This window comes from Coloeus monedula (assembly GCF_965178545.1).
Source record: "Coloeus monedula genome assembly, chromosome: 9".
Lineage (NCBI taxonomy): Eukaryota > Metazoa > Chordata > Aves > Passeriformes > Corvidae > Coloeus > Coloeus monedula.
In genome coordinates, this window is record NC_138789.1 from 22,334,598 (window position 1) to 22,360,774 (window position 26,177).

Sequence of the window (26,177 nt, forward strand, 5' to 3'; positions counted from 1 at the left end):
GGCCCAGTCCAAATGGCTGTTGTTCCAGCACATGAGTGAGGACTGTGCTGCTGTGCTAACAGGCATTTATAGCCCCTTTGACCCTGTCACTCCCCATAAATCCATACCTATTTCTGCTCTCATTTCACTCTATTTATTCCCTGGCAGGTCAGATATGAGATGCAGTGTTCATATCATGAGGCTAGTGAGAAACAGGGCTGGGGTAATGGGTAACATCAAAATGACTTTATTAGCAAAGCGGAGAAGAGAGCTTCTGTGGTGAAACCACCTGCCCTGGAAAATAATCTCAAGTCTGTCACAGATTCATTGTGCAGCTTCAGACATATCAGGAACTCTCCTTTTGCCTGTTTTCCTATCTATGAAATGAGTATAAGAGAAAATGAGATTAAATGGTTACTAAGTGCTTTAATATTGTTTGCCAGAGATTTTAAATGTGATTCTAGTGGTAATTCATTAGTACAGTCTTTCTTCACAGACCTTTTTAAACTTCCTTCTCATTTTTCTCTCGGCAGAAAAGATCGTGGCATCTGTCAAAGAGCAGGAAGCCATTAGCCATAATGGTTTTCTTGCAGGAACGGGATAGTGCCCACAAAGTTGCTCAAAGTTGCATGCTGAACAGCTTCATTAAAAGCAAGGCAGAACCAGAGCTGGAGCTGGAGTTCCCAGGGAGCCAGCTTGATTCTGGCTCAACTAACAGTGTAGCTCAGGACGATACATCTGTTTCCTTGGACAGCTGGAGGTGCTGTGTGGTAGTGAGATGGAGATGGGCAAGATCTCTACTGAAAATGTGTTTAATGAATAAGCTTTTGGACAGAGACATCCACATCCAGCCACATTCTGCAGGTTTAAAAAACAACCTGGCTATCGAAAGACGGAACTGAAGGGAAAGGCATGTAACCCATCTCTCAGGAACCTAGAATCAGTGGGTTTTCTCACATCTGGATGAGTGTGCTGCCTCTCCCTGCCTGTAAGAGGATGGTCCATGCTCTTCTGCAGAGACAGTACCCCAGCTCAGACCTCTACCCACTGCAGTGAAATGGGAGGTGATGGCTCCCAAGACATGGCATGCTGGCAGAGGAAGATGGGCTCCAAGGCAAGTGACACTTCTGGCCTTGTTCCCCCTATTCTTGCAGCCCTGCAGCCACAGATACCTTACTGAATTTCTGGAGAACAGAAGTGTCTTGATTCCTCTGGAAATACTGGGGCTGAATCACATGAAAGAAGAGGACAAAAGAGAGTCTGTAAAGCTGCTGTTGCTCACTGGAGACACTGGCAGGGAGTGTGAGGAGCTCATTTGTGAAAGCTGTGGTACGCAGCATGTCCATTTGTGTTTTGTCCTGATTCAGGCGAGGATGTTCTCCCTGTCCTCTGGCCCCTGGCGCTGCTTGCTGCACTGAGCCACTCCCTTCTCTCCGCCTGAGGATGGCAGATTCAGCAGCGCTGCTCCGGCTGGAAGGAGTTCAGAGTCTCAGCTATTGTGGAGCGGTTGCATTTCATCCCCTCTCGTTTTTTAACAAGCTCACTTTCTTCACAGACATTTTGGTGAGATATTGCTGCCTTGCTGGTGGCAATTCCTCCTGTTAAAGCCACAAAATAGTTTCCATCCTTACCTGCATCATTCACCTACTGCAAACTTTCCCAGAGTTCCTCTCTGGGGTGGGAGAGTTTTGTGGCTTGTATTTTTTGAAAGAGCATTACAGCTTTTTCTTCCTGTTTTTCCTCCTAGGTAGTGGAAGCCAAACCCTGTTAGTTCTGTACTTCAGAGGACATTCTCAGAGGCCATAGGGTGATACATGCTGTCACAGCTTCCTCCAGGAGAGACAAAGCAGCATGCTCAGTAGTGGGATCTGTAGCAACTCTGTCAGTATGCCAGTGCCAGACTCTGTTTCTGTAAATGTCTGCAGAAGGGCCTTCCTTGGCCACTTACTCCAGCTGAGAATTTTGCTAACTGGTTTTCTAGTTGTGGCTCCTGACAAGGACAGAGAAATTTTCTCCTGGCTGTTTGAGGCACGCTTCAAGTGGGATGCAGTACTGGGTTCTCGCAGAGTGACAGTGAGACAGCTGAGGTGGCTGATCCAGGCTCATCCAGGCACACAGGTTGGCATCTCTTCCTCTGCACAAGGGTGCAAGGCCTCACCAAGTTCTTAAACACCTCCAACTCAGCAGAAGATCAAAAAGATGCATAGATTCTGCTGGACTCTTTGGGCCACAGCAATCCCAAGTACCAGAGCCAAGATTCCCAATGCCTCATAGCTGTGCTATTTTGTACCTTCCCCCAGGCCCAGCAAGGGGCTCTGCAGATGCTCTGGGTCATGCAGGTGAAGAGTGGGTCTTGCTGGGGACAACGGGCAGTGTTGCCACCTGTGTCCATCCCTGCTCAGGCAGGGGCTGTGCCTGTCTCCTCGGCATTGTGGCTGCACTGAGTTGCCCTACTGCCTGGAAGAGAACAGCCTGGAGAACTGTGTGAAGACTGTTCCTGTCACTCCATCCTTTTCCCCCAGGATATGATGGGAGAGGTGCCCTGTGTGCTCATGGAGCTCATGCTAGGTGTCCTGTGTTCAGTACATCTGGAGGTCCGGAACAAAGGTAGGATCTGTCTAGCCACCGTAGGTGGTCTGGGGCTGGCCTGGGAAAGTGTGCCGGGGGCGAAGGGCAGGCACAGGAGGTCTCGGCCTTGCGTCCCTGGGGCCCCGGTCCTGCCTGGCTGCGGCTGATACGGGGCCGGGCGGCGACGGGCGCCTTATTAGTATTCATAGTAATTTGCATACCCAGAGTGCACCGCGCGGCGGCGCCGCAAACAGCGGGTAAAGTTCGGGTCGGCACTCCCCGAGATCGCTGGTCCGGTGTAAGTCGGGCTTTGTCCGCTCCCGAGAGAACGGGACGGAGCGGTACAGGGTTAAACCAGGGCGAAAACATGGTCGCTGTAACCTTTAGAAGGACAGCCACAGATGGGTAGCTCCTGAGGGGAATGAGGCGGCATACTCTGGTTTCTCTTCAGATCGTATAAATCTTTCGCCTTTTACTAAAGATTTCCGTGGAGAGGAACAGGCACGAGTGTCGAGAAATTTTTTGAGGCTCCATTTCGGTGGAGCTACATATACATGGTAAAAGACAGAATGAACTCTTATATATGGCAAAGCGAGCTATATATTGAGATCAGAGTTTATGGTAACAGTTACCGGCTCTACTGCCATGGCTGCCGGCAGCACGGACTCTCTGTTTAGGATGCTTTCGCACCGCCTCTGTCTATCCCGCCAGGGCGGCCACCTCATTACCCTCGTCTGGTCAGAAGATACGCGGTGACGGGGCGGGGCTCGGGCAACCCCTTCTCCCGGCTCGGGCGATGCAGCGGAGCAGCTGCGTGCCGCCGGTTCGGACTCCGGCAGAAGCGGCAGCCGGGGACCTGCCCGAAAGTCCCGGGCACTCCAGGCCTGCCCGGGGGCATAGGGGTGGTGTTGGCGCCCGCCCGGAGCTCAGCACCATGCGTGGGGCCGTACCGCGAGCCCTCTCGCTGTCGAGCTCCGGTCCGTGGCGGCGGCGTACGCTGGCCTTTCTCGGAGCCGAATTTTTGCCTCTGCGTGGTGCTGCTCGTGCCGACGATGCGAGCACACCCGAGCGCCGCGGGGTCCTTGTCCACTACCGCTCGCTTTGTTCTCAGCTGCCCCGCTCCGCTCCGCCCTCGCCAGCAGGAGGGCCGGAAGCACCGGGCTTGGTCGGGGCGGGCCGCCTCCTCCGCTTGGTGTGATCAGCATACCCGGAATGCTGTGCGGGCAGCGCCGGGCCGGCCCCGCCGAGCGCCGTGGTCGTGGGCTCGGGCCATCCGGGCTGTGGTACCGGCGGGGGCCTGGTGCCGAGCCGGGTGAGGCGCCGGAAGGAGTGGGAAGTGGGGGAAGGAACTGAGTGAGGGTCGCCGTCTCCTGTGGGACAGGAATCGGGAGTGAGCATATGTGCGGGAAAGTTTAGGATCATACTCTGGTTTCTCTTCAGATCGTATAAATCTTTCGCCTTTTACTAAAGATTTCCGTGGAGAGGAACAAGTACGAGTCTTGAGAAATTTTTTGAGGCTCCATTTCGGTGGAGCTGACCTTATTCTGGTTAAAGAAAGAGAAAGTGTTGGGGGAGAGATGGCTGGCATGGGTTGTTGTTGTTGGATCACGGCATTAACGCGCGGGATTGGGGTTTATAAGCGGTCTCACGCGGTTCGGACCGTGGGGATAACGTATGCGCTGGGACACCGGTGGCAGCAGAACCAACGTGCTCCGCCCATCCCCGTCCCGGGCTCCTCCTACTCATTACCGGCGCCTCGTTACCGGGCTAATTTGCATACCCAGGGTGCCCAGCGGCTCCGCCGGTGTCCGGCGTTGCGGCTGCTGTCCCGTCCGGGCTGTGAGGGCTGTCCAGTGTGTGCGTCCCGTGGGGCCGGGCCGGGGGTGCGGGGCCGGGAGCGCTGGCTGGGCTAGCGGGCGTCGCCCTGACTTCTGGGGGATGGAGCAGAAGGTGCCTATGTTGGAGAGGAACGTTGGGGGTATACTCTGGTTTCTCTTCAAATCGTATAAATCTTTCGCCTTTTACTAAAGATTTCCGTGGAGAGGAACAAGTACGAGTCTTAGGAAATTTTTTGAGGCTCCATTTCGGTGGAGCTACATATACTTGGTTTAAAAACAGAGAAAGAAAGTGCTATACCTTTAGAGGGGTAACCCGGGTTTTACAGTGGTTGTTGTAGCCTGTTATTTGTATACTCTCTGACTTGACTGCCACAAACGCTAGCCAAGGTACGCCCGGGTGACGTTCCAGGGTGACAGGGAGGGTCTTTCATTCAAGATCCATCACCACCTGCCGGGCTCAGCCGTCACCTTGACAGGTAGGGGAGGTGCAGGGGGCTGTCCCCTGAGGCGAGGAGTGCAGCAGCAAAGACTGCCCGGGTCGAGGCGGGGGTTGCCTGTAGCACTAATGCTACCCTGCAGGCCTCCAGAGATGTGCTGAGGGCTGCTGGGTGCGGCTGGGGAACAGTTCCAGCACTGGCTGATTGCTGTCCTGGCTCAGCAGTGCAGGCCACAGTAGCCCCGGCTGCCTGAGCTGTGGTATGTGCATAGATCATGAGATATAGCCACACTGTTACCTGAAAAACTACATCCATCGTCCTTTCATGCTAGCAGTGTAACTCCACCTCTCTTTGAAGTGTTTCGAAGCATCATTCTCTCCTTCATAATGGTCCTCGTACACACAATCACACTTTGTCTGAGGGAGCCTGGGCTGGTGTATGTTTAACAGGCAGCTACTACAAAAGTCATTCAGTGAGAAACTGGAGTAGAAGCTACAGGACCATAAAAAGAACCTTAGATAAGTGGCATCGTTTTGGTAGAAAAGGACTGGGACATGTCCCTCCCAGGAAAGATTCACCCATTCACATCTGGCACTCGTCTCTGCTGAGTATCTCAGCTCTGCCAAGTCTCCAGCCCTAAGCTGGTTAGAGATAGGCTGGATAGAGATGTTTGGGAATGGGGGAGAGTTGCTGCCTACAGGTAGAAGTGCTCAAACCCTCCCTGCTACTGCCACCGGAGCTGGCTTGAAGTTTTACTTATAGGGAGATGGAAAATCTGCTCTGGCCTTGTGTGCTGTCACTGCTGACGGCTGGGCCTGGAAGCAACATCTGTCCTGCACAGGGATGAAGGGTGTTGGATTGCTCATGGCCACTGTATTCTCCACACAACTGGGAGCCACAGCCAGCAGTGAAACACCCTTGTATAACATCAGCGACCCAGTGAACAACCTGGTGCCTATGGTTGGTTGACCACACAATCCTTAATGAAATTCAGCCATTTGTACTAAAATTCAGTATGAATTTCCTGCACTGTCCACAAGATAGTGCTGTCAGAACACTTTTTCTGCAGAAGCAGATGACAGAAAATGCTTGGTGGGTAGGAAGACAAACCTGAGGAGTTTTCCAGTGACACCCTCTCAGAAGGAAGTGTGGTGATGTTTGAGTCCTGGGGTTTTTATGGTCACACAAGAAACTTGCCAGACTTTAACATACACCAGGAAGCTCCCGCTGACTATTAAACAGTTGGTTCTCAGCAAGCCCCACTGTTAAATGATTGTTAATCCATGCACAGCTGAACATTCCTTGTTTGTTTTGGGACTCTCGTGTCTGTTGGTGCTACAAGGGCAGGACAGGAACACAGCATTTTCCATTGCAATTACACCAAGAGGCCCAGACTCAGGTCATTGTGTACTTCTTCCCCCATCCAGGGTAGGAGCTGATGGCCTGCAGACCAGGTCTCCAACTCCTAGGGTGGATATATGGAAAACAAGCATTGTTAGGTCCACAGATGGAAGGTAGTGGGCAATACTTTGTTCCTTGCCCAGGGAAAGGCTGGATAATCCAAGATAACACCTGAAGCAGAACAGGAGTGTCTTGCTTTTGTCTAGACTTAGGGCATAACAGCCCTTTTACTCTGGCTGTGCTATCTTAGTATGATGCAGGCAGAGCCCAGGTACAAGTCAGCTTTGACAGTTCAGAAACACTCAGAATGCTCAGCCCCACTCTGCTCCCAGAACCTAAACTGTTGAGTACAAAGTGCCCCAGCTGTGGAGGAGGATTGTGCCTGGGCTGAAGTATCCCTTCTTTAGGTGCTTGTGACTAATGTCTACTCCCATCCCTCAAAGATCTTTTGCTGTAATTCCCAGGCCAACCCTGAAACATGGCACACAAAAGTTGATCCCATCCAGGCTGAATAACTGACCTCCACAAGAGTTGGCATCCCCAGACACACAGCAATGATGCAGTCCATAGACAGGAGGTGCTGAGCTAGGGGGGCATTGTCACTTAAATTAGAGCCTTGACTTTCAGAGGGAGAAGGCAACTCTAAGAAAAGAGGGAGTAAGGGTAGAAGGATCCCTTTGTGATTTGATGTTTGCATAGCTGGCTCCTGTGTTGCTGAACCCAGAGCCCACACAACTATTTTGTGCTTTTGAAGACAAATGCTGAACTGAGCTGAACAAATAAGAAAGAGCAGGCACCAGCACATCCCTCACAACTGTTCCTGCCCTGAACCTGCTCTTTCCCAGACAACAGGGTGAGCAGGACGATCTGAACCCAGGCTGCACACAAGGGCCATGGCAGCAGATAGCTGCACCTAAGCCAGCTTCCCCCTTGTCAGGGGATCCCAGCAGGATCTCAAAATTAAGAGACAAAATGTATTTTGAGTGATTTTTATGTAAACTTTACAAGTATAAAGATTTTGAAAAGAAACTTCATCCAAGAAATCAGCCTCCCTACCAACAATGAGCCAGTCTTTAGGAGCTGTTAGACTTTACCAAAATCAGCAATAAATATTTTTTATAGGACAGGTAACTAGATCCAACAACATTTATTTATTCAACTTCTTAAAATACTGGATTTTACAATCACATAGTCCACTTTCTTTCTAGAAAAGCAAAACTTGCAACAGTTTTGCAATGTTTCAAGCACATCTGGAAAAGGTTATATACTATACATATGTATTTAGTTCTGTTAGGGGAGACCATTGTCACTAGCAAAGGGCCAGATGCCAGACATCTCAGGCAGAGACTACAGACTCTCAGGCCCCCTACGCGAGCATTGCAGTGGGTGCATTTTAGCACTTTGCTGAGTACCCTGATACAGGCCATGAAGAAAAAGGCTGCTGTGTTCACTGCCCTTGGGCATGTGACCTGCAGACACTACCACATTTAAAACAGGAGTGATACAAACCACTGATGAACATGAAAGACAAGACAAGTGCATGCAAGATTGCTTGTGAACCAGGTTTTGCTGTAATAACTAAGGCCTCTGCCAGCTTATCTGCTTGCTGGCTTGCTCCTCCAGTTGCATGGCTGTCCCCAGGGCATCCAGTGTTTCTGTAAAGAAAGATAAGAGCAACAGGGTGACTGATCTGGAAGCTGAATTTTCCAGCCCAGCTGTCGCTCTCAGCAGACTTCAGAGCTGTGCAGGACTGGGTACTCAAACCCCCCCAGGTATGCTGGCATTACTTTCAAGTCGTTGGAAAAGCCTTAGTAACAGTGCTAGTCAGATACAGGGTCTAACATACCTCTGACACTGAGGAAATTTCTTGAGCTGTCCTCTACAAAGTACTTAGCTCTGGCCACAAAGGTCTCAAGATCATAGTCTGGTTTCTCTGCAGTTCCCAAGAGGTAGTCAAGTTCAGTCGTCATTCTCTGTATTTACAAGGATAACAGTGATGAGAAATGGACTTTCTGGAAATTCAATTAGTTTCTTCAAATCTGGCAATCTAATCAACATAGCTGAGCTTCTACAGACCAGGAGCAGTCAGTGCTCATTAGCAGCAAGTAGAGGTTGCTATTTGGAGGGGAAAAGGAACTGGCAAAAGCACTGGAATGCCCCAGTTTAACCAGCTGAGCCAGAAACTACAGGAAAAAGTTGGCAGTGAGGAAAAAGTAACACCACCAGTACATCTTGCATTGTTGCCTCCCCAGCCACACTTGGCTCAGACAAAGCAAGCTGCTATCAACATATAGAAGGCAGTCTGGGCTGGGTTTGCTGCTTCCCCATACCTGTCTCAGTTCTCTGAGCTGTTCTACAACTTTCTCCTCCCATTCACTAATTTGAGTCATAACCTCTCGATAGCTGAACATGTGGGGAGAGAGTTCTTCCTCTTCATCCTTGGAGAACTGCAAGAAACAGCCCAGGTAAGAACAGCAAGTTGTTCCCAGCTTTGAGTTCTGTTTAGCCCACTGCACACACATACATTGAATTGAAGACCTGAGCCTTCTATACTGGTCTCTGTCTCCTCAGTCTCCATCTGACTCTGTGTGTCACTACATCCATCATGAGGGCTGAGCTCTTTCACTCTGCAACAAGAAGATTTGTCACTCAAATTCATCTTCGTCAGTTTCTTGGCTACAGCATCACAAAGCAGCTACTGCAATCAATCAGTGCTCAGCAAGAAACAATCAATCAGCTGCACTTCAAAAGTGGCACAATTACCATCCCCATTACGTGGGCAGAAGCCCCTGAAGACTGTGGGAAGGAAAGCCAGGAGATGTTTGTGTTAAGGAAACTTTCCTGTCCGGGCATCCAGGAGCCACTCTGGCAGTTACACTCACATCACCTGAGCTGTGGGTGGTACATATAACCTTGCACATAGTTCCTCAGGTCTCTGTGTGTGTGGCTAGGCTATATGAAGGTTGCTCTCTTAGATTCTTAAATCTGTTGGATTTGTAAGTAAGTTAGGCCTGTAAGTGAGATACTTTGTGCTTATAGTAAATTCAATAGAATCTTATGTTAAATTATTTAAATTAGGCTACAGATTAGGTGCAGTTAAAATCTTTAGGCCTAAACCATCGGTCTAGTGGGGGGTCAAGGGGGTCACATTAATCTTGTGACTCAAGGGGAGGGTCTCCCTTATTCCTTTTCATCCTTACCCCTTTTTCCATTTTTCAGGCTTTCAGGTAGATAATATTAGGTTGATTTTGGTTTTAGATAGACTGATTTTAGTCAAATTTTTCTCTGTGTGCTTTAACCACCTAGTAAGTAGTAGAGTGAACCTTGACAACAAACTCTGTCTTTCATTTAATTTTAAACCTGTTTTTGCTGATACCTTTGCCAGTGATTCTATGAGTGACCTAAAACACTCATTTGTGACACACTCTTAGCACACCCTTACAGATGGGTCAACAAAGTACTACAAAAAGTAAAAGGCACGGAGGCAACCATTCAGGACAGGATAAACTCCCTACAAGAACCAGGCCAGTCTGAAGTCTAGCATGAGAGGAGATTCCTTTGAGGAAAAGAGATATTACTCATGGGTTTGCATCATCTCTATTATGCCTCACACAGAACACCCAGGTTAGTTTCATATGACAGCTCTAAGATACTTTGCTCCTAACAACCAACCTCCAGGTTGCCAATACAAACAATACAAGAGAACCTGAGGTTCCAAAGGTCAGAGTAAAAGCAGCTAAAACACCTTTTTACAATAAGATTAGAATCCCCAGGTCAGAAAGGCCATTACCTGTCAGCGTATCTCAGTGTGTTTAAGGTGTACTCACACGAACTCATGCCTGGAGAAATCATTGCTATCTGCAAACACAAAAGAAACCTTAGTGACTCCTATCTTGACTTTTGCTTGTTAATGGTCCTACAGATCTCACCACACAGGTGGGACATTTGAGGACAAAGGGTTGGAGTTGAGACAGTCAAGTCCATTTTTCTTTATGGATTCTGTGGGACATGCCAGCATCCCTGTATCCAATTTTCTACTGGCTTTGTGTGGACCTGCTGTGCCTCACCATCCACAGAAAGCAAAGCCCTTTGAGAGCACACCAAGCTCTCACAGATTCACTGTATTAAAAAGACTTCCACAGCCCTGCTTCTACTGGAGCTGGGCATAACTCACCAATTTATTATCTCACTCACCATGGGCAAGTTTCCATGAGGTAAATGGGGTTTTTTGGTTGGTTGGGTTTTTGTTTTTTTGTTTTTTTTTTTTTTTAAAAGATCTGAAGCTTTCTGACATCAAAACCCCCTCTCTCTAGAGGAACATGCAGCTATTTGGTCAAATTATAGAACCTAAGCATTGGGTTTGACATGTGCATACTCACCATGCAGGTCCTTGAGTTTGCTCCTATGAAAGAGTCTCTTAGCACCTGGGTCAGCTTGCTCTCCCGAAAAGGGGTGTGAGACTTGTTCTGTCCTAAAGCTCGGATGCACTCCTACGAAATGACAAGTCTTGTGAATGCAGTATCGGCATCTCTCTTCAAACACCCCTGCAAGCTATCAACCACCAACTGCTGGTAAACCCAACAGGCTGAAGAATGGTCACATGTATTGCTCTAAGCTCTTAGTCTTTAAAATATACTCTGGGTATTTGACTGTCACAGGGCAGTAGGTGTAGTCATCATATGTCATAAAACCCCCACAAAAAACAAGATCAACTTGAATGAAGCTTGAAATAGCTATACCAGTGTCTGTCCTGACAAGACTGCACTACTGTCCTGGAAACATTCTAAATGGAAGTATCTATTCTTAGGTTGCTCACATCCTAAACTAGTACTTCTTCAGTTGTTTTTTCCTTGTACTGGAAAGAAACAGAACAGATAACCCCAGAGTTGAACAGAATCCACATGTGGATTATCACTCTGCTCCATGAGCTGTAGCTCACCTTCAAAGCCAGCAAGCTCTTATTGATTTCAGCACCTTCCATCCGTGTCTGCCGATCAGCACTAGATGTGTCTGCACCCCTTTCATTTCCTGCCAGGTCCACCAAGGAAAACTTGCCAATCATTTGTCCTCTTCGGCGCAGTATGATTTGGAAGCAGGCGTGTGAGCGTGAAGAGCTGGCATTTGCAAAAGTCTGCCCAGATGTCCTACAGCAAAGATGCAAACAAGCTTTAGAAAAGTGTCACAGAAGACAACAGGTCCTGACAGCACTAGACAAGACTTGTAGCCATTCAATTAATCTCCTAGGGTTTATCCTGCACATTAATACTCTGAGTTTGTGTGAATTATGGAATTGCTGCTGATATAAGAGCACAGAACTACTTGTGAAAAATATGAAGCTGCACCCTGCTTATAGAGATTTAAGACTATTCAAGCTGCCTGGATCAACTTAGCCAGCCTACACTGGAATGCCTTTCTGAGTGCTAAGGCCTCACATGGACTTGAGCTGGAAGTCACACCTTCAGCATGCCACACGTCATTTTCCTAATGCATCTGCCATTATACAGTAAGCTCAGCCAAGCTCCCCACTAAACAGCATTAGCTGTGCTAGCACATTACAATCATGGTAAATCCCTTTCTCCAGCCAAGCTGCCTTGGCACTTCACCTCTGCTGTGCAGCTGCACCTGCCCCATCACTGCAAGGCACAGAGTGATATCTTTCAATTTAAACCTCCCTGTGACCTTCACTGTCAATTATTCCCTGAGAATGCTGGCAGGTTCATTGTTCCACCCACTACTGGTTAAAAAGGAGGGAGTAGCCTGAAAAGTTAAAACAGTTCTTAGCTAAATTGCCAGCCAAAAAAGGATGCACAGAACACTGAATAAGCTTTTAGGATGAACATATTTGCCCACACAGTGCAGTACAGAAGCCAAGGAGCTCTCATTTGCCTATTAACATTTCCACAGCAGTTGCAACTTAACTGAAGCAGGTAACACTTGGTAATATAGATTTTAGCTCCCAATCAAAGACACCAGTATGATGCCAGAGCTGCCCCTACCACAGCCTTTCCTGCCAGGATGATGCGCCAAGCCTACAGCTGTCCCTTGGCACCTGCTTTCAAGGATTCTTTAGACAAGATTCCTGAACCACATACAGTATTTTTGTTGCCATTGGAATAACTCATCTGCCTGCAGTTAAGCCAAACCATTTTTGCAACTATGGTTCTTACCAACTGCTGTTCCCTGATCCTACAAGCCCACATGGAGCTGTTTGTATTCCTGTAAACTAGCTGATACTTCTAGAAAGCTCCAAGGCAGCCATCTCCTCATGTGAATGGTTTCTCTTATTGGAGTTCCATGAGGACACATGAACGGGGAGCTCTGACGTTTTCTATGGAAGGCAGGCTGAACCCATCCCATCTAGTCTTTTGTTGAGTAACCACTTTGTGGTATTCATGCAGAGGTGCTGCTCAGTGCCTTTACTGGGAACAACAAGCTTCTGTTTAAATCTCAAAGCACCAGCTACAGGCATCATATATGTTTTTCTAAACATGGAGATGCCACAGGACATGACCTTCTTAAATGTTTTAAGGCACCAAACCTGCAGGCACTGCCAGTCGTGATCATTCTGATGACATCCTCAGCACAGCCAACTGGTTTCTCTTGGAGACCAACCACCTGGACCTGTTGCTTGCCATCCTCCAGGACTCGAAGCTTGGCCTTCTTATTCAAGAGGTCAAACACCTATATTTAGGCAACAAGATTGAGGCAAACCTGAACAGGGACTCCTTGTAAGTATTTTTCCCTGTCTTTATACAAAGCTATATAGAAACAGCATCTTTAACACAGACTTTCAATTCAATTCCAAACACACCAATAAAAACAAAATACATAGAACGATCTAAAGTATTAAGTGTGACTCAGCTACTTATGAAATATTCAACCAAAGAAATCAGGTCAAGATTTGAAAATTAAAAAAAAAAAAAATCATACCTTTCCATTGTATATTTCAAAGAAAGTCACATAGACTTCCAGATTCTGACTCCTGTACCTGGGCTGATTTAGGAGGAGGAATACATCTTGTGCTAGTGAGGAAAGACAGAAGTTAACTGGTTTAAAACACTTTCTAGTTGCTACTTGATCTACTTTCAAACACTGCACAGCTATAAGGCAGTGTCTAGCACTGAGTGACAGTTATCCAAACAAATGCTAACAATCAGTGCTGTGCTACCATCTGGAGAACAGATTCAGCAGAATCCTTATCCAGGGACTGAAAACAGGGGAATACAGAAGTTTCAACTGCTAATGTCACCCACAGACAACAATCCTTACTGCTCTGAGGGAACACTGGGATCCTCTATTGTTCTGGACAGGCCTGAAAAAGTCACGTGTTTGCATTTCAAGTGCATCTTGCAGAAAGTCTAGAAAACACACATCCCTGACCATCTGCATTGCTGCGGTTTGGAGACAATATACCAGATTAGTTGAGCCTGTGGCTGGATCCAGCACAGCTTTTCACAATTAAGCTCCAGACTTTGAAGCTGAGCTGAAAAGCAAAGACTCCTTCAGGGCCAGTCATAACTATTTTTCAGAGATCAGCCAACAGTTGTTCCTGGTTCAGCTGCCTTGCTGCAGACTAGTTTCACACTGTGTCTTTCTAAAGGGAAGGTAAAGGTTGGGTTTCATAGTACTTTCCAGGCATTCTATTAAGAAGGGGCTTCTAAGCATCCATTTTCTGAAATAATTTTGGACATGCGAGGTTTTTTTTGCATTTAAGGCTTATAGGAAGAAACACAATGCATACATCACATGCATGTATTTCACATAAGTTTTATATCAAAAATGGGTAGAGTTGTGTTGTACTCAGATATGTCTGAGACAAAAGCAAAGCAGAAGAATCAAAATGAAATTATTCTGCCCAGCAAATGCCTAATTAGAAAATGTGTCATCTCTTTGCATCATAAAAAAATATCTTCTGGTGGAGGAAAAATATTTTGTTAAATGAATAAAAAAAACAATCATACCTCCTGCAAACACCAGCTCTTATTATTGAAAACACAATTACTTTATGTATCTTCTACTGGACATGTTTAAAATAACCATACAAAACCATATCTTCTCTAGTTAAGAACAACAAGCATTAATTTGACTTTTGTATCTATAGGAGAATCAACTTACAGGCAAAAGCATATATGCCCTTTGAGGCATTCTGGGTTCTCCCAGAGAAGTCTCCACCCATAGTCTGTGAAGAGAAAAGGCCAGAGGTCAGGCATGGCACCAACAAGTCAGCCTATCTGATCTTGGTCCCAAAAACAGACTAGGAAGTTCCCATAGATAAGCCCAAATGCCAGTGAGATTACTGGAACACAGTGCCAAATTAGTTTGCAGATTCCCTATCAGTTCAGAAAGAAGATCTGGCCTACACAAAGCAACAGCTGAATGCCTGTAAGGCTCTGGTGTGCAGAGTCAAAGCAGTTTTTCCTCCAAGGAAAATGTATGGCATTGACAGTACAACCAAACTGCCTCTGGTCAGAAGAGATAAAGCTTCATTTGTTAGGGTCTAGGTTGAATAACATTTTTGCTGCTACTTGGAAAAGTTAACATGACATGAAAATACAAATTTAGAGCAGACAATACCTTTAACTCCTTTGACCAAAGTATCTTTAATCACAACAAAATTTTCAGTTAGTGTGATCCTAGTGACTTGCTCTACCACTGTTATTTAAAACACAGCTCAATCCCATGACATATCTCGATCTACCAGAATTTAATGTGCAGCACTCCAGTCTCAAGGTACAGCTGTTGTCCTTGCTGTCCTAGTTGTCCGCTAGGACTGGGAAGGGAAAGTAACTTCACCTATGATTTTAGTGCATCACAGCTGTATTCCACAGCTGCAATGATGCTCAGATAAGCAGGTTTCTCTGCCCTTCCCAGTGCAATGAAAGCAGCCTGTGTTCAAACTTCTATCAACTTCCAACTTTCTGTCTGGATTACTGGAAGAGATCTACAGCTCACTATATAACACTTAAGATAAAAGGTGCTAGCCTAAAACTTGCCTCTGACACTGAATGACAGCAACAACTCTGATTACTCAAAGCAGTGAGTTAGCCCAGCCCAGTGCAGATCACTGTGGTTTGAAGCAAGCACTTCTTGCGGATCAGAACAGCACATTTGGCTCCACTATCATGCTGTGAGGATTCTTCCCCATAGTTCCCAGAAGAAGAAAGTTAAAGACAACACAGCTGTTGAAAATTTAGAGCAAGCTTTATCTTTTGAGACAGAAAACAATTTTCACAACTCTTGAAACTGCAGCTGTTAGACTGGAAGGAGTGGTTAGAAAGCAAACACGCTAACTCACCCACTTCACAAACAATACCAGATCACTTAAGTATTTATGTGCATCAAGAGGGGTATTCTTATATAATTGCTGAAGTCTTTGGAGTGTCTCCAAGCTCAAAACACAGGATAGACAGTCGCCTTTGTCTCAGATGGAGGCTAACAGCCCCACTTTTCAGTCAGGAGTTAAACAGCAACAGGCATTTGAGGCAAGGAATAGTCATGACTAAAACTGACATGTCAGGACATCCTCAATCTTTGAAAAGCCACCTATGGGGGATTTTAGTACACTTTTCCTGACAACCTCGAAGGAAACCCACTGGTACATATAGCTACAGAAAAAGAGATAACATCTTACAAAGTATTAGCTTTAAGACAATAAAACCAAGGTCCAAACTTCTTACACAATCCTACTCATGCTCAAACATCAGGGAGCTTTGAAATACTTGATCAAAGCTAGAAAATTTGAGACCCTGGGGAAAAACTTACATGTGTCTTGCCACTGCCTGTCTGGCCATACGCAAAGCATGTCGCCTTCCCACCCTCAAAGATGGTCTCTACAAGAGGTCTAGCAGTGAATCTGAATATTCAACAGATAAAAACTAGTTAAGGCAAATATTTCATACCCTGCTTCATCATCATCAGTTTTAAGGAAAAAAAACTAAAACAAAAGCAAATCCATAGGCAATCAGCAAGGCCATGCCAAAAATAAGCTTGAGACTTTTCAGTCCTTTGGCTTCCTCCAAGAAGGATTTTAATACTTATTTCAGGTAACAGTTTCTTTAAGCTTAGATGCCATCTAGCCATAGCTGCATGCTTTTATCTGAAAGTCATTCCCAGTGGGCAGCAAGCATTACCTGTACACCATTTCATTTGAAGAAGTTTCATCAAATGAAAAGTCAAATCTAAATGTTTGGGTTTCAAGGTATTTTGTTAGGTCCACTTTCTGCTTTGGCTCATGCACCATCAGGACATACTTGCTTGGAACAGTAACCACATCACATTCCTTTTTGAGAAGTTCTGTTGACAGAAAAGACCCTCAGTTTTAACAAAAATGAACAAAGTCAAACTGTTCAAGACAGCTGTTTGGTCAGTACACTCACCTTGCCTATTGAGAGGGCGCTTTCTCACACAGACACAAATCCTGTGCTCTTCTATCTAAGAGAAAAGTAAGAAAATACGTAATTATCTTCCAGTTACACTCACTCTTTATTACAGAGAGATCAGATGCTCCCTCACATCCATTTTTCTATACGCTGATCAGTTGCTTCTGAGCCAACCCACTCATGCAGGGATGTCAATCTTAAAGTGCATTCAGTGAAAAAGCAACACTACAAATAATTTACCTTTATGTAGCATTCTCCAACATATCAGGTGAAAATGCTGCAATGCTATAGAAAGTGCCCCAAGTACTCTGTACCAGAAATAGTAAAAAGTGTAGTCCTCAGCCAGCTTTCCAACAAAACTTACAATATCAATGCTGCAGCTATGGTCAAATAATTAATCAGGCAAATTAATACTGTCATTTACCCCAGAGGTTTTTGTGATCTGGAGTTCTTTACTGATGCAGCAAGTTTAGCTATTTGTGCAGCACAGCTACACATCAGATGAGCTGGGAAGTGCATATGCCATTGGGTGAGACAGAAGGCAAAGGTAACAAGCTCTTCTCCTGTCACACAGTGATATGTACACTGTGGTTTTTAATGGCTCAGGGTACTGACCGAGCCAGGGTTCTCTAGTTTTTAACCTCTACTTTTGCTCCTCCACTTTTTGAGGTATTTAAAATCCATATAACCTACTTATATTAACATATTCTGTAATAGGTCAACAGTCCATTTTAAATTATACCTATTTCTACAACAATGGCTGTGCCACTAAAACTGAAAAACACTGATGATCACACATCATTGCATGTTAATTGTTGAACCACAGGCTCTTCACTAGTGACACATGCAAACTAAAACAAGACAGCTTAGCCCTAAATAGGGAAGGCAAGTGACCTCACGGATACCACCAGCTGCCTCAAGCTCACAATGTGCTCAGACAACTTCCAAGGTGCAGTGATGCACCAACTGCTTGATGTCAACATTTTCAATACAAAATAGAGAAGTCTATCTACAGGCTGCAGTTAGTAGCCTCAGTATTTACTTACTGGATCACTTATAGATATTGGCTGGCAGTTTAACGTTTCTCTGAATTCCTTGATCATACGTGCAAACTCCCAGTTTGGACAGGTGCTGTCAAACTCCTGCATGGAAAAACCATGGATGTGAATGTAATTGATCTGTTACAGCAAAAAAGGCCCCAGAACCTGTTAAATAAGCAGCTGTGTACAATTAAAAGCATTTTACAACATTCAGAACTTTCTGAAACCAGAATCAATCCACCTTTATGTACAGCTTTCTAAGAACTGTCCAAACTATGTTTTGTTTTCAACTACTGTTGTACAGTGTCCTACAGAATTTCCCCTTAGAGGTGTATTGTAGAGTACTCCACCTGTGCTCGTTTTATCCTGATTTCACTAATTTGAGCTCTCTTTTCTTCTCTCTTGTTTCTCATTTTCTCCATCTCTTTCACAATGTTAGATCTTCTTCGAACTAGATAGAATGAAAACAGTTCCTTGGATTAAATTTTCATACTAGGTTTTAAGCACAAGACAAACATTTCAACTTTTCCAGGTTGCTGACAGACTAGCTCATACAGGAAACAATCACCTTCAGAAGGATGGCCATTAATTTTGCAGCACTTCCTTCCCAAACCAGATTTGTCACAGAAACTGCCTCTGAAGTCACGCTACCACCCTAAAGCAAAGGCAGCATTTCTGAGGCAATACCACTATAACAGAATTACACATCTCTAATAAAAATTGATCAAGATATTCTGTCTTGCTGCCAAAGTCACCTTTTCAAAGCTTTAGTTTCTGAGTGTACAAAGCAGCAATCACAGTGATTCATTGCTGACTGATGAGTCAGTTTTTATCCACTGCTCTCTGGTACCTGGGCTGTCTGAAGAGCACTTTCTAGCAGCAGGCAGATGACTCTCTGTATTTCCAGTTACACTTGATAGTGAGGCTTCTGTAACACAACCCAGCCCACTAGCCCTGGTTTGGCCAGCTGCAGAAAGAAGCCAGACCAAAACCAATAATTAGATTGCAGAGATCAAGAATAATTTTGTAATTTCTAAAGCCTCACAGACCAGAGGCATCGCTCAACTCCTGCAGCAGGAGATAGAACAATCTAAAACCTGTGGTAAATGTCCAAGTAAACTTTTAAATCCTTTGCCAATCACCAACTTTTATGCAATGCTGCAAATCAAGGCCAAAACAACTAGACAAAAGTTTATTATCAAGCTTCTTATTTCAGTGTTTTTGTAGAACTTAACATGCAAGGCATGCCCTCAGCTATTCATAGAGTGGCCTGGTAAAATAAATAACTACAATTTTGTAATTCAAGAAGGCTCAAGTTCTTTCTTTACTCAACCTGTATAGGTAAAACTATTACCAGTATAGTTACAGGGTGTGTTGTCTGCAGTGTTAAGGCACTTCTCTTCCCACTCTAGCCCCATGAACACCACTTTATGGCATTAAGCAGCTACCATATCCACCTAACATGCACAACCACAGCTCTCTGGATAAGAAAATACATCATTATGCACAACATTGTTTCCAAAGTCCTTTGGAAAACACTTCAGGTAGGAGCTCTGGATATTTGCAGAGTGGCAGACCTCTAGGTCTCTCATTTTATCTATGAAAGAGTTCAGGTTGCTCTCCCACTAGGATTTGCAGTTTGAATAATTACATGCACACAAAGTGAAAATTGTTTCACATTAAGAATTCACTGGAATGTTTCTCCACTCACCAGGAAGTGACAAATATTTTCTGGATTGCAAAGAAGTGCAGGGATCTACTGCCATCTCATTTTCCTGCACTGGGAAGCTGCACTGGGATTCTGTGATAGCAGTCATCCTGGAACGGCCACGCACAGCTTTGGAAACAGGAATCCAGAGACACTCAGACACTTGCAATTAATCAATTGCTCACAAAGTACAGAGCAGTGGAGAACAAAGTATGGTTAAAAGAATCTTTCCGATCAGCAAAGTGCAGGACAAAGCAATGCATATGGGTGAAAAGTGATCAATAAACACAGCACTACAGAAAAGCAAACACTTCATTCCAGATTTGCAATTCCAGTGAATTTCTTTCAGATACCACTAAGGATTCACATAAGGATATGGCAGTTACAGCACCTTAATACCTAGGAAGGAGGAAGTTTCAAGTTAGAGAATTGCTAAAACCTCCAAAGCTTCACACTTGCAGGGCTGTTTGAATTAACTCTTTGATGGTGACAAGGGTACTGCAGCCTGGCAAATGGCCATGGGCAGCATTGTGCCCACCCACCATGAGGGCACCCACACACAGGCTGTGTGTGGTGCACAGTAGGCTGGGAGCTCCATGGCACTACATTCAGTGAAAAGACCCTGTATAATCACAACAGCAAGTCTTTGAAAAAAGTCCCTTTGTAGGCAGTCTCCATTTTCATATGCCAAGGTATTTCTTTCACTGAGATCAATTCCTTTGCAAAGCTTCCTAGGGGAAGGATTGGAATGTTTACCTCAATAGGTTTAAAAAAAGCAAATCTGATATGAAAAAGAAAGTTGTGATGTGCAAGCTAGAACTCCCTTCACCTCTCATGACTAGCAATTATTAGAATTTATCCAGAATGAATCACTATTATTTCAAAAGACACCAGATCTATTGAAGACCAAAGGTTCATTTCAATTCTGAATCAAATTCCTTAGAACCATACCCAAAATTCAGTGCCCCTGCCTGTTAACTCTTTACCTTGAATCTTCTGCTCATGTGCAGAGGTGACTGCTGCAATTTTAGAAACAAAAAGCATCAGTTTCATTATACTCAAAAAGGGCATTTTATTCCCTTTTCTCTTGTCACACATGTCCAGACCTGATCTCATCTCACACTCAGCAGCACTGTTTCTATAAATACTGGTGCTCCTGGACAAGGAGATTAACTGGAGGATTCACTTCATGTAAATGGGTTTCATTCAATGATTCTTGTATGTGAGGATATTCAGCATCCTCAAAACTTCCTATTGATTTGTGGGATTGAGGCAGTATCTATTTCTTAATTCTGAAAGCACTGCTTCTACTTCTCTCCTTTCCTTAAGATGGAGACAGACACCTTCTGATCTTCTTTAATTTGTTTAGTCTAAGAACAAGTCTGAAGCCAATGTTAGCTTTCTAATTGGTGCAGCACAGAGTTTGCAACAGGACAGATGCCCTGACACTCCTGGGCTTTAGCTAATTATAACAACAGAAATTATTTGATGAATACTGAGAACACTGCTTCTCTTAAGCTCTGAGGAGGTCTTCAGGGACAAGACTGTGCCAGTAGGACAGGCAACAGATATTTCAGACATACAATTAGATTCTATACTTCAGGAGAGCTGTGACCTCTGCAAGGACATCTTTCCATCAACCAGTGACAGGATTAACACACCTTGTGTTTTCCAGCTGGCTATCCAGTTCTATTAACAGACCTATATATAGACAGTTATAATTTTACCACATCATTTTGCTTGTCAGTTCACAAAATTTATGGAGTTCTCTGAATTTGAGAAAGATCAGGATACTCTAGTACAGAACAATTTCTTACACTTTAAGATTCTTGGACAACTCCTGCCTCTCTGGTGCCAGGCAATTTGTACTGTTGTCTTCTGGGACCAGCTTCCCTGTCTTGCATTGCATGCAACAGAAGAGGGTAGACAAGCCCAGATGTTTTGTTTACAGCTCAATTGCATGGAGAAGCACAGGTTTTGGCTAACTATGCACTTTAAGAGAATCATTAAATTAGTAATGATTCAAGCTCAGCATCACACAGTGATAGACAAATAGACCTGTAATGCTGCTATTTGCAATTCAAACAGCATAAAGAGTCAGCTAATAAAGCTAAAAGAAGGTAGACAATAGGCATTTTCTAACTCCTGACACCTCAGGAAGAACAATTTCTTAGCAATCCCACACTGACATCTCTATCTACTCTTCTGGCTTTGCTCAACACATTGTACTGACATGCAATCAGGGAGCTGGGCACACCAGCTGGCACTTTGGCTGCCTGCTCTGAAAACGTCTCCAAGCATAAAGATCTACTTATTGTCTAGGGAGACTGCTTGATGACGAGACATACATTTGTCACTGCTATTTCTTTCTTGTCCTTTCCACTCTCATTTTGACACTTTTAATCTTAATAACTGCCACTTAACTTCTGTTGTTTGTGGCATTTGCAGAACTCCATACAGAACTTTAAAACTCACTACAACAGCAACTGCCTAGTGACATTTAAAGCAGGGAAGAACTACAGCAGAAGAGGAGAACACATCCACAAACCCCAGCTCACAGTAGCAGGACAGCAACCTGTTAGGAAACTTTCTGCCCTCAGGAGTCCAAACTATTGGTATGAAACAGTATCCTCTTTGTTAGCACTGCCTGAATGAGCAGCCTTATGATGTACTAAAGTAGAATATTATAGCTACAATGACAGGCCAGCACAGTTCCACAAGTGTATAGCAGAGGAAAAAAAAACCCAAACACTTTCTCACCTTCCCGAGGAGCAGGAATTTTTGAAAGTGTTGTTCTACGCTTCTGTTTCTGAAAAACAAGGAATGCTGTAAACAATTGCAGTAAGCAGCAAACACCTAGCACTGCTCTTCAGGGCACCATCAATACAACAAGAATTTCTGACCGAAGTTTAACTATGAGACAGAAAAGACAAGTAGAGATCTCAAACTTTAAGACTAAGAGTATTATATATAACAAACCTATGCTTTAGTACCTTAGAAAAAACTGAACTACTTTAAAGCACTTACCTGTAAAGTTACATTGTCTTGCAAAGGAACATTCTCTTTCACATCAGCAGCAGGTAGTTCTAATAATTCAGGATTTATTGCAATCACATCATTAATATCAACCTGCAAGAGCAAAGGCAGAATTTTACATAGTGGAATATTGCTGCTACCACTTAGGAATTGTTTTTTCCTAATCTGGACTTTCAGTGAAGGCAAACAAACCTGACCCACTGCCTGCTAAATGTTACATTAAAATTGCTTGGAAGAGTAAAACAGTAGTTCCTATTCCATTTGAACAGTCTGGTACATCTAAATACACCAGACAAAATGTGCTAGTTAAGCCATTTACCGTCATCTGCCAAACACCACACAGCTCTGCAGGTGCCATAGAGCACTTCTGAAGAGAAGGGCACAGCCCATTTGGCATCCCCTGCTCTAATCTCTCACTGCTAATCTTAGTAAATCTCAGCAGCTCTGTGGCTTCTGTGCTAGGAGAGCATTAAGTGTTTACTGTGCAATTGTGCTTACCGAAATAAACGTCAAATAGCTGCTTAGAATCTGAGAAATGAAGGATTCAGCATTTAATCCATAACTTAACTCAGCTGTATCTTCACTTACTACTGCAAATGATTTCACCTGAGGTCAGCTATCACTTCCTGACTGACCCTCCTGTGAAATTATAATCCTGCCACACGATGGGGCACCCTGGCAAAGCCAGGGATAGGGCAGGCTCGAGCACAAATACAGAAACGCAGTCTCTGTTCTGTTTTTCAAAACTATCTCTGATGAAGAGATTGGAAGCACCTATACACAAAAATTCCACTATCACAGCAGCTTGCAACTGGAATTGCAACCTAACAAGGCAACACAAGCACCACCAGGAAGTTCTTTGGTTCTCAATTAACTTTGGAATTATTTAAATAAGAGTCCATGAAAACAGAAGAAAGCAAGTAGGTGAACCTCTCTAAAATGTGAAAATACCACTTTCTAGCATAAGCGAAATAATCTGTGAAGTCTAATTCATATGGAATTGGTTAGCAGCTAATTGGAAAGTGAATTAGCTCAGAAACAGGTATGTGGACAATATATATATGTGTAAGCACATAGTATATATACATAAGCACATAAGAAAACTGCTGGATTTTGAAGTATCTTCCTAAAGATTTAACATCTTGACACATGCAAGCAACTTAGCCAGAAATTATATCTGAACATGTATTTTTTTTTATATATTTGAATGCAGCAGGCACATGCACAGAGTAAGATTTGGTTTCAAACAACCAGCCAATGGCAACTTCTAAGATTTTCACTGAAATCCAGAGTCTGCACGTTTCTAGAGACACCAGAAGGACAAGTACTTTTGCTCAGTGACAGAGACTTTTTTAAGTGACAGGATTTCAGCCACATCAGCCTCAAATGCCCCAGACTCTCCTCTCTCCCATCCCATCTCACACTGTATTTATGTTATATTGGTGCAGAGACTCAGGAAATCAAACCCAGCCCTGTTAACACAGCACCTTATTAGTAACAGATTTTAAGGAAAGCCTGAAGGCCATAGTAAAAGACATGGAAAGCCAACAAACAGCCCAAAGAGCTGGAAAACTAGAACCTTGGGACATTCAGCATCAGCAGTCAACAGTGCAAGAGGCCCAACACCTCCTTGATCCCTTCTGGAAGGCAAAAGGTGCAGCTTCGGCACTGCAGCTCTCACACCTTACCTTAGTGCATATGGGGCATTGCTTTCATTATGTATAAAACAAGGAGAGCGCAGAGCGAGCTGCAGCAGCGCGGGACGAGCACTGCCAATCCAGCGGGGCAGAAGAGCTGCGCCGCTCCTGACGAGCCTCGGGCTTCCCGGGGCACATCCCGCCAGGGCCCGGGAGCGTTGGAGCACCCGGGGAAGAAGGGGCCGCGAGCAGCTCTCACCCACCTCCTTGCCTTTGGTGGCGCTGCCCTCAGACCACTCCACGGTCACGCAGGAGTGCTCCACGTTCACCACCTTCACCGTTGCCTTATGGATTAAGCCTGGAAAAAGTCGGCATTGAGCCCCAACCTGGCCGCCCCACGCCGCGGCCGGGACTCTGCAAACTCCCCGTTCCCCACTCCTCACCATTGCTCCGCTGGATGTTAATGACGACGCCAGGGTGGACGTTGCGGTAGAGGCCGGACTCCATGGCACGGGCACAGGAACCACGTCCCACCCCAGCAGCGAAACACCCGCCCGGCAACCGCCGCCGGTTTAAACCCCGCGCGCCGGCGTGCCGCGAGGGCTGCCGGGAGTCGCAGCGGGACTACATCTCCCGGCAGGCCCCGCCCCCACGGCAATCCCGGGATTGTCGTAGGCTGTGGGGCGCGAGGTCTGCCGGGAGATGTAGTCCCTTGGGCGCGGGCAGGACTGCGGCTCCCGGGGAAGGGCGGTCGGGGCGGTCGGCCCTGCTGCGTGAGTTGCGGCTTGGAGCGGGCGGGGACGGCGGTCCCGGGAAGGACTGCGGGATGCCCCAACCGCGGTCGGACAGACCAGCCTCGGGGCCGGTGGAACGAGTGGAGACCCCGCAGAAAGTAGACAAGCGTGAGTGCTATCGGAACACGCACGCAATTGGTTCTATAGCACTGAACAACATCTCCAGTGAACACATGGAATTTCGGCTGTTTTTAAACTGCAACAAATGTAGCTCTACCGAAATAGAGCCTCAAAAAATTTCTCGACACTCGTGCCTGTTCCTCTCCACGGAAATCTTTAGTAAAAGGCGAAAGATTTATACGATCTGAAGAGAAACCAGAGTATACCACCTCCTCCCTCCCCGACATAGCCGCCGTCTGCTCCACCCTCCCGCAGTCAGGGCGACACTCGGCCCGTTTGTTGTTCCCGGCTCCGCATCCCCGGTCCGGCCCCGGGGAGCGCATACGCCGGGCAGCCCTCATAGCCCGGCGGGGCAGCGGCCGCAGCGCTGGACAGCAGCGGGACCGGACACCGGCGGGACCGCGGGGCAGCCTGGGTATGCAAATCAGGCCGGTGACGGGGCGGGGCGGACTCAGCTCCGCCGGGCGCTCGGGGCTGGGGCCGGTCCCGGTCCTCAACCTCAACAGGGCTCGCGGGTTCCCATCGTGGTTTAACCCCAGCTGGGCACCGTGGGGCCCCTCGCTCACTGCCCCCACCCCGCGGGAAGGGTAAAAATGAGAAACTCACGGGTTGAGACTAAGGAGTTTAACAATTAAAATAAAATAGTATTAAATTAAAAACTGTAAGGAAAATAAAATAGAATCATAGAATGGTCTGGGTTGGAAGGGGCCCTAAAGATCATCTCGTTCCCATCCCTGTGCCATGATTAGGCACACCTCCTACTAGACCAGATCACTCCAAAGCCCCATCCAACCTGGTCTTGAGCACTTCCAGGGATAGGGCAGGCACAGCTTCCCTGGGCAACCTGTTCCAGCGCCTCGCCACCCTCACAATAAAGAATTCCTTTCAAATATTCAGTCTAAATCTCTCCTCTTTTAATTTTAAAACGTTCTCTCTTGCCCTATCACTACATGCCTTTGTAAAAAGTCATTCTCTCTTTTTTATAGGCCCCCTCTAAGTATTGGAAGGCCTCAATAAGATCTCTCCAGAGCCTTTTCCAGGTTCAACAACCCCAGCTCTATCAGCCTATCTTCACAGGAGAGAGGCTCCAGCCCTCTGACTATCTTCATAGCTTCTTCTGGATTTGCTCCAACAGATCCATGTCTTTCCTGTATTGGGGACCAGAGAGCTGGATTCAGCAGTGAAAGGGCAGAATTGCCTCCCCTGACCTGCTGCCCAGGATGCAGTTGGCTTTCTCACT

The 26,177-nt window shown here is 45.7% G+C and overlaps 1 protein-coding gene across 1 annotated transcript; it reads right to left on the bottom strand.

Annotated features, from left to right (window-relative positions):
• Positions 1 to 7,801: 7,801 nt before the first annotated feature.
• On the bottom strand, positions 7,802 to 24,530 carry KIF2C (kinesin family member 2C; the record flags this gene model as incomplete). Its single annotated transcript, XM_082286770.1, has 22 exons — positions 7,802 to 7,878; positions 8,070 to 8,196; positions 8,554 to 8,670; positions 8,748 to 8,850; positions 10,014 to 10,081; positions 10,603 to 10,713; positions 11,163 to 11,367; positions 12,762 to 12,904; positions 13,154 to 13,245; positions 14,339 to 14,402; positions 15,986 to 16,076; positions 16,354 to 16,516; positions 16,600 to 16,654; positions 17,649 to 17,744; positions 17,993 to 18,093; positions 18,493 to 18,609; positions 19,354 to 19,479; positions 20,337 to 20,369; positions 22,111 to 22,159; positions 22,378 to 22,479; positions 24,287 to 24,381; positions 24,467 to 24,530. The coding sequence occupies 22 exons, from the start codon at positions 24,528 to 24,530 to the stop codon at positions 7,802 to 7,804; spliced, it is 2,199 nt and encodes a 732-aa protein (XP_082142896.1).
• Positions 24,531 to 26,177: the final 1,647 nt, after the last annotated feature.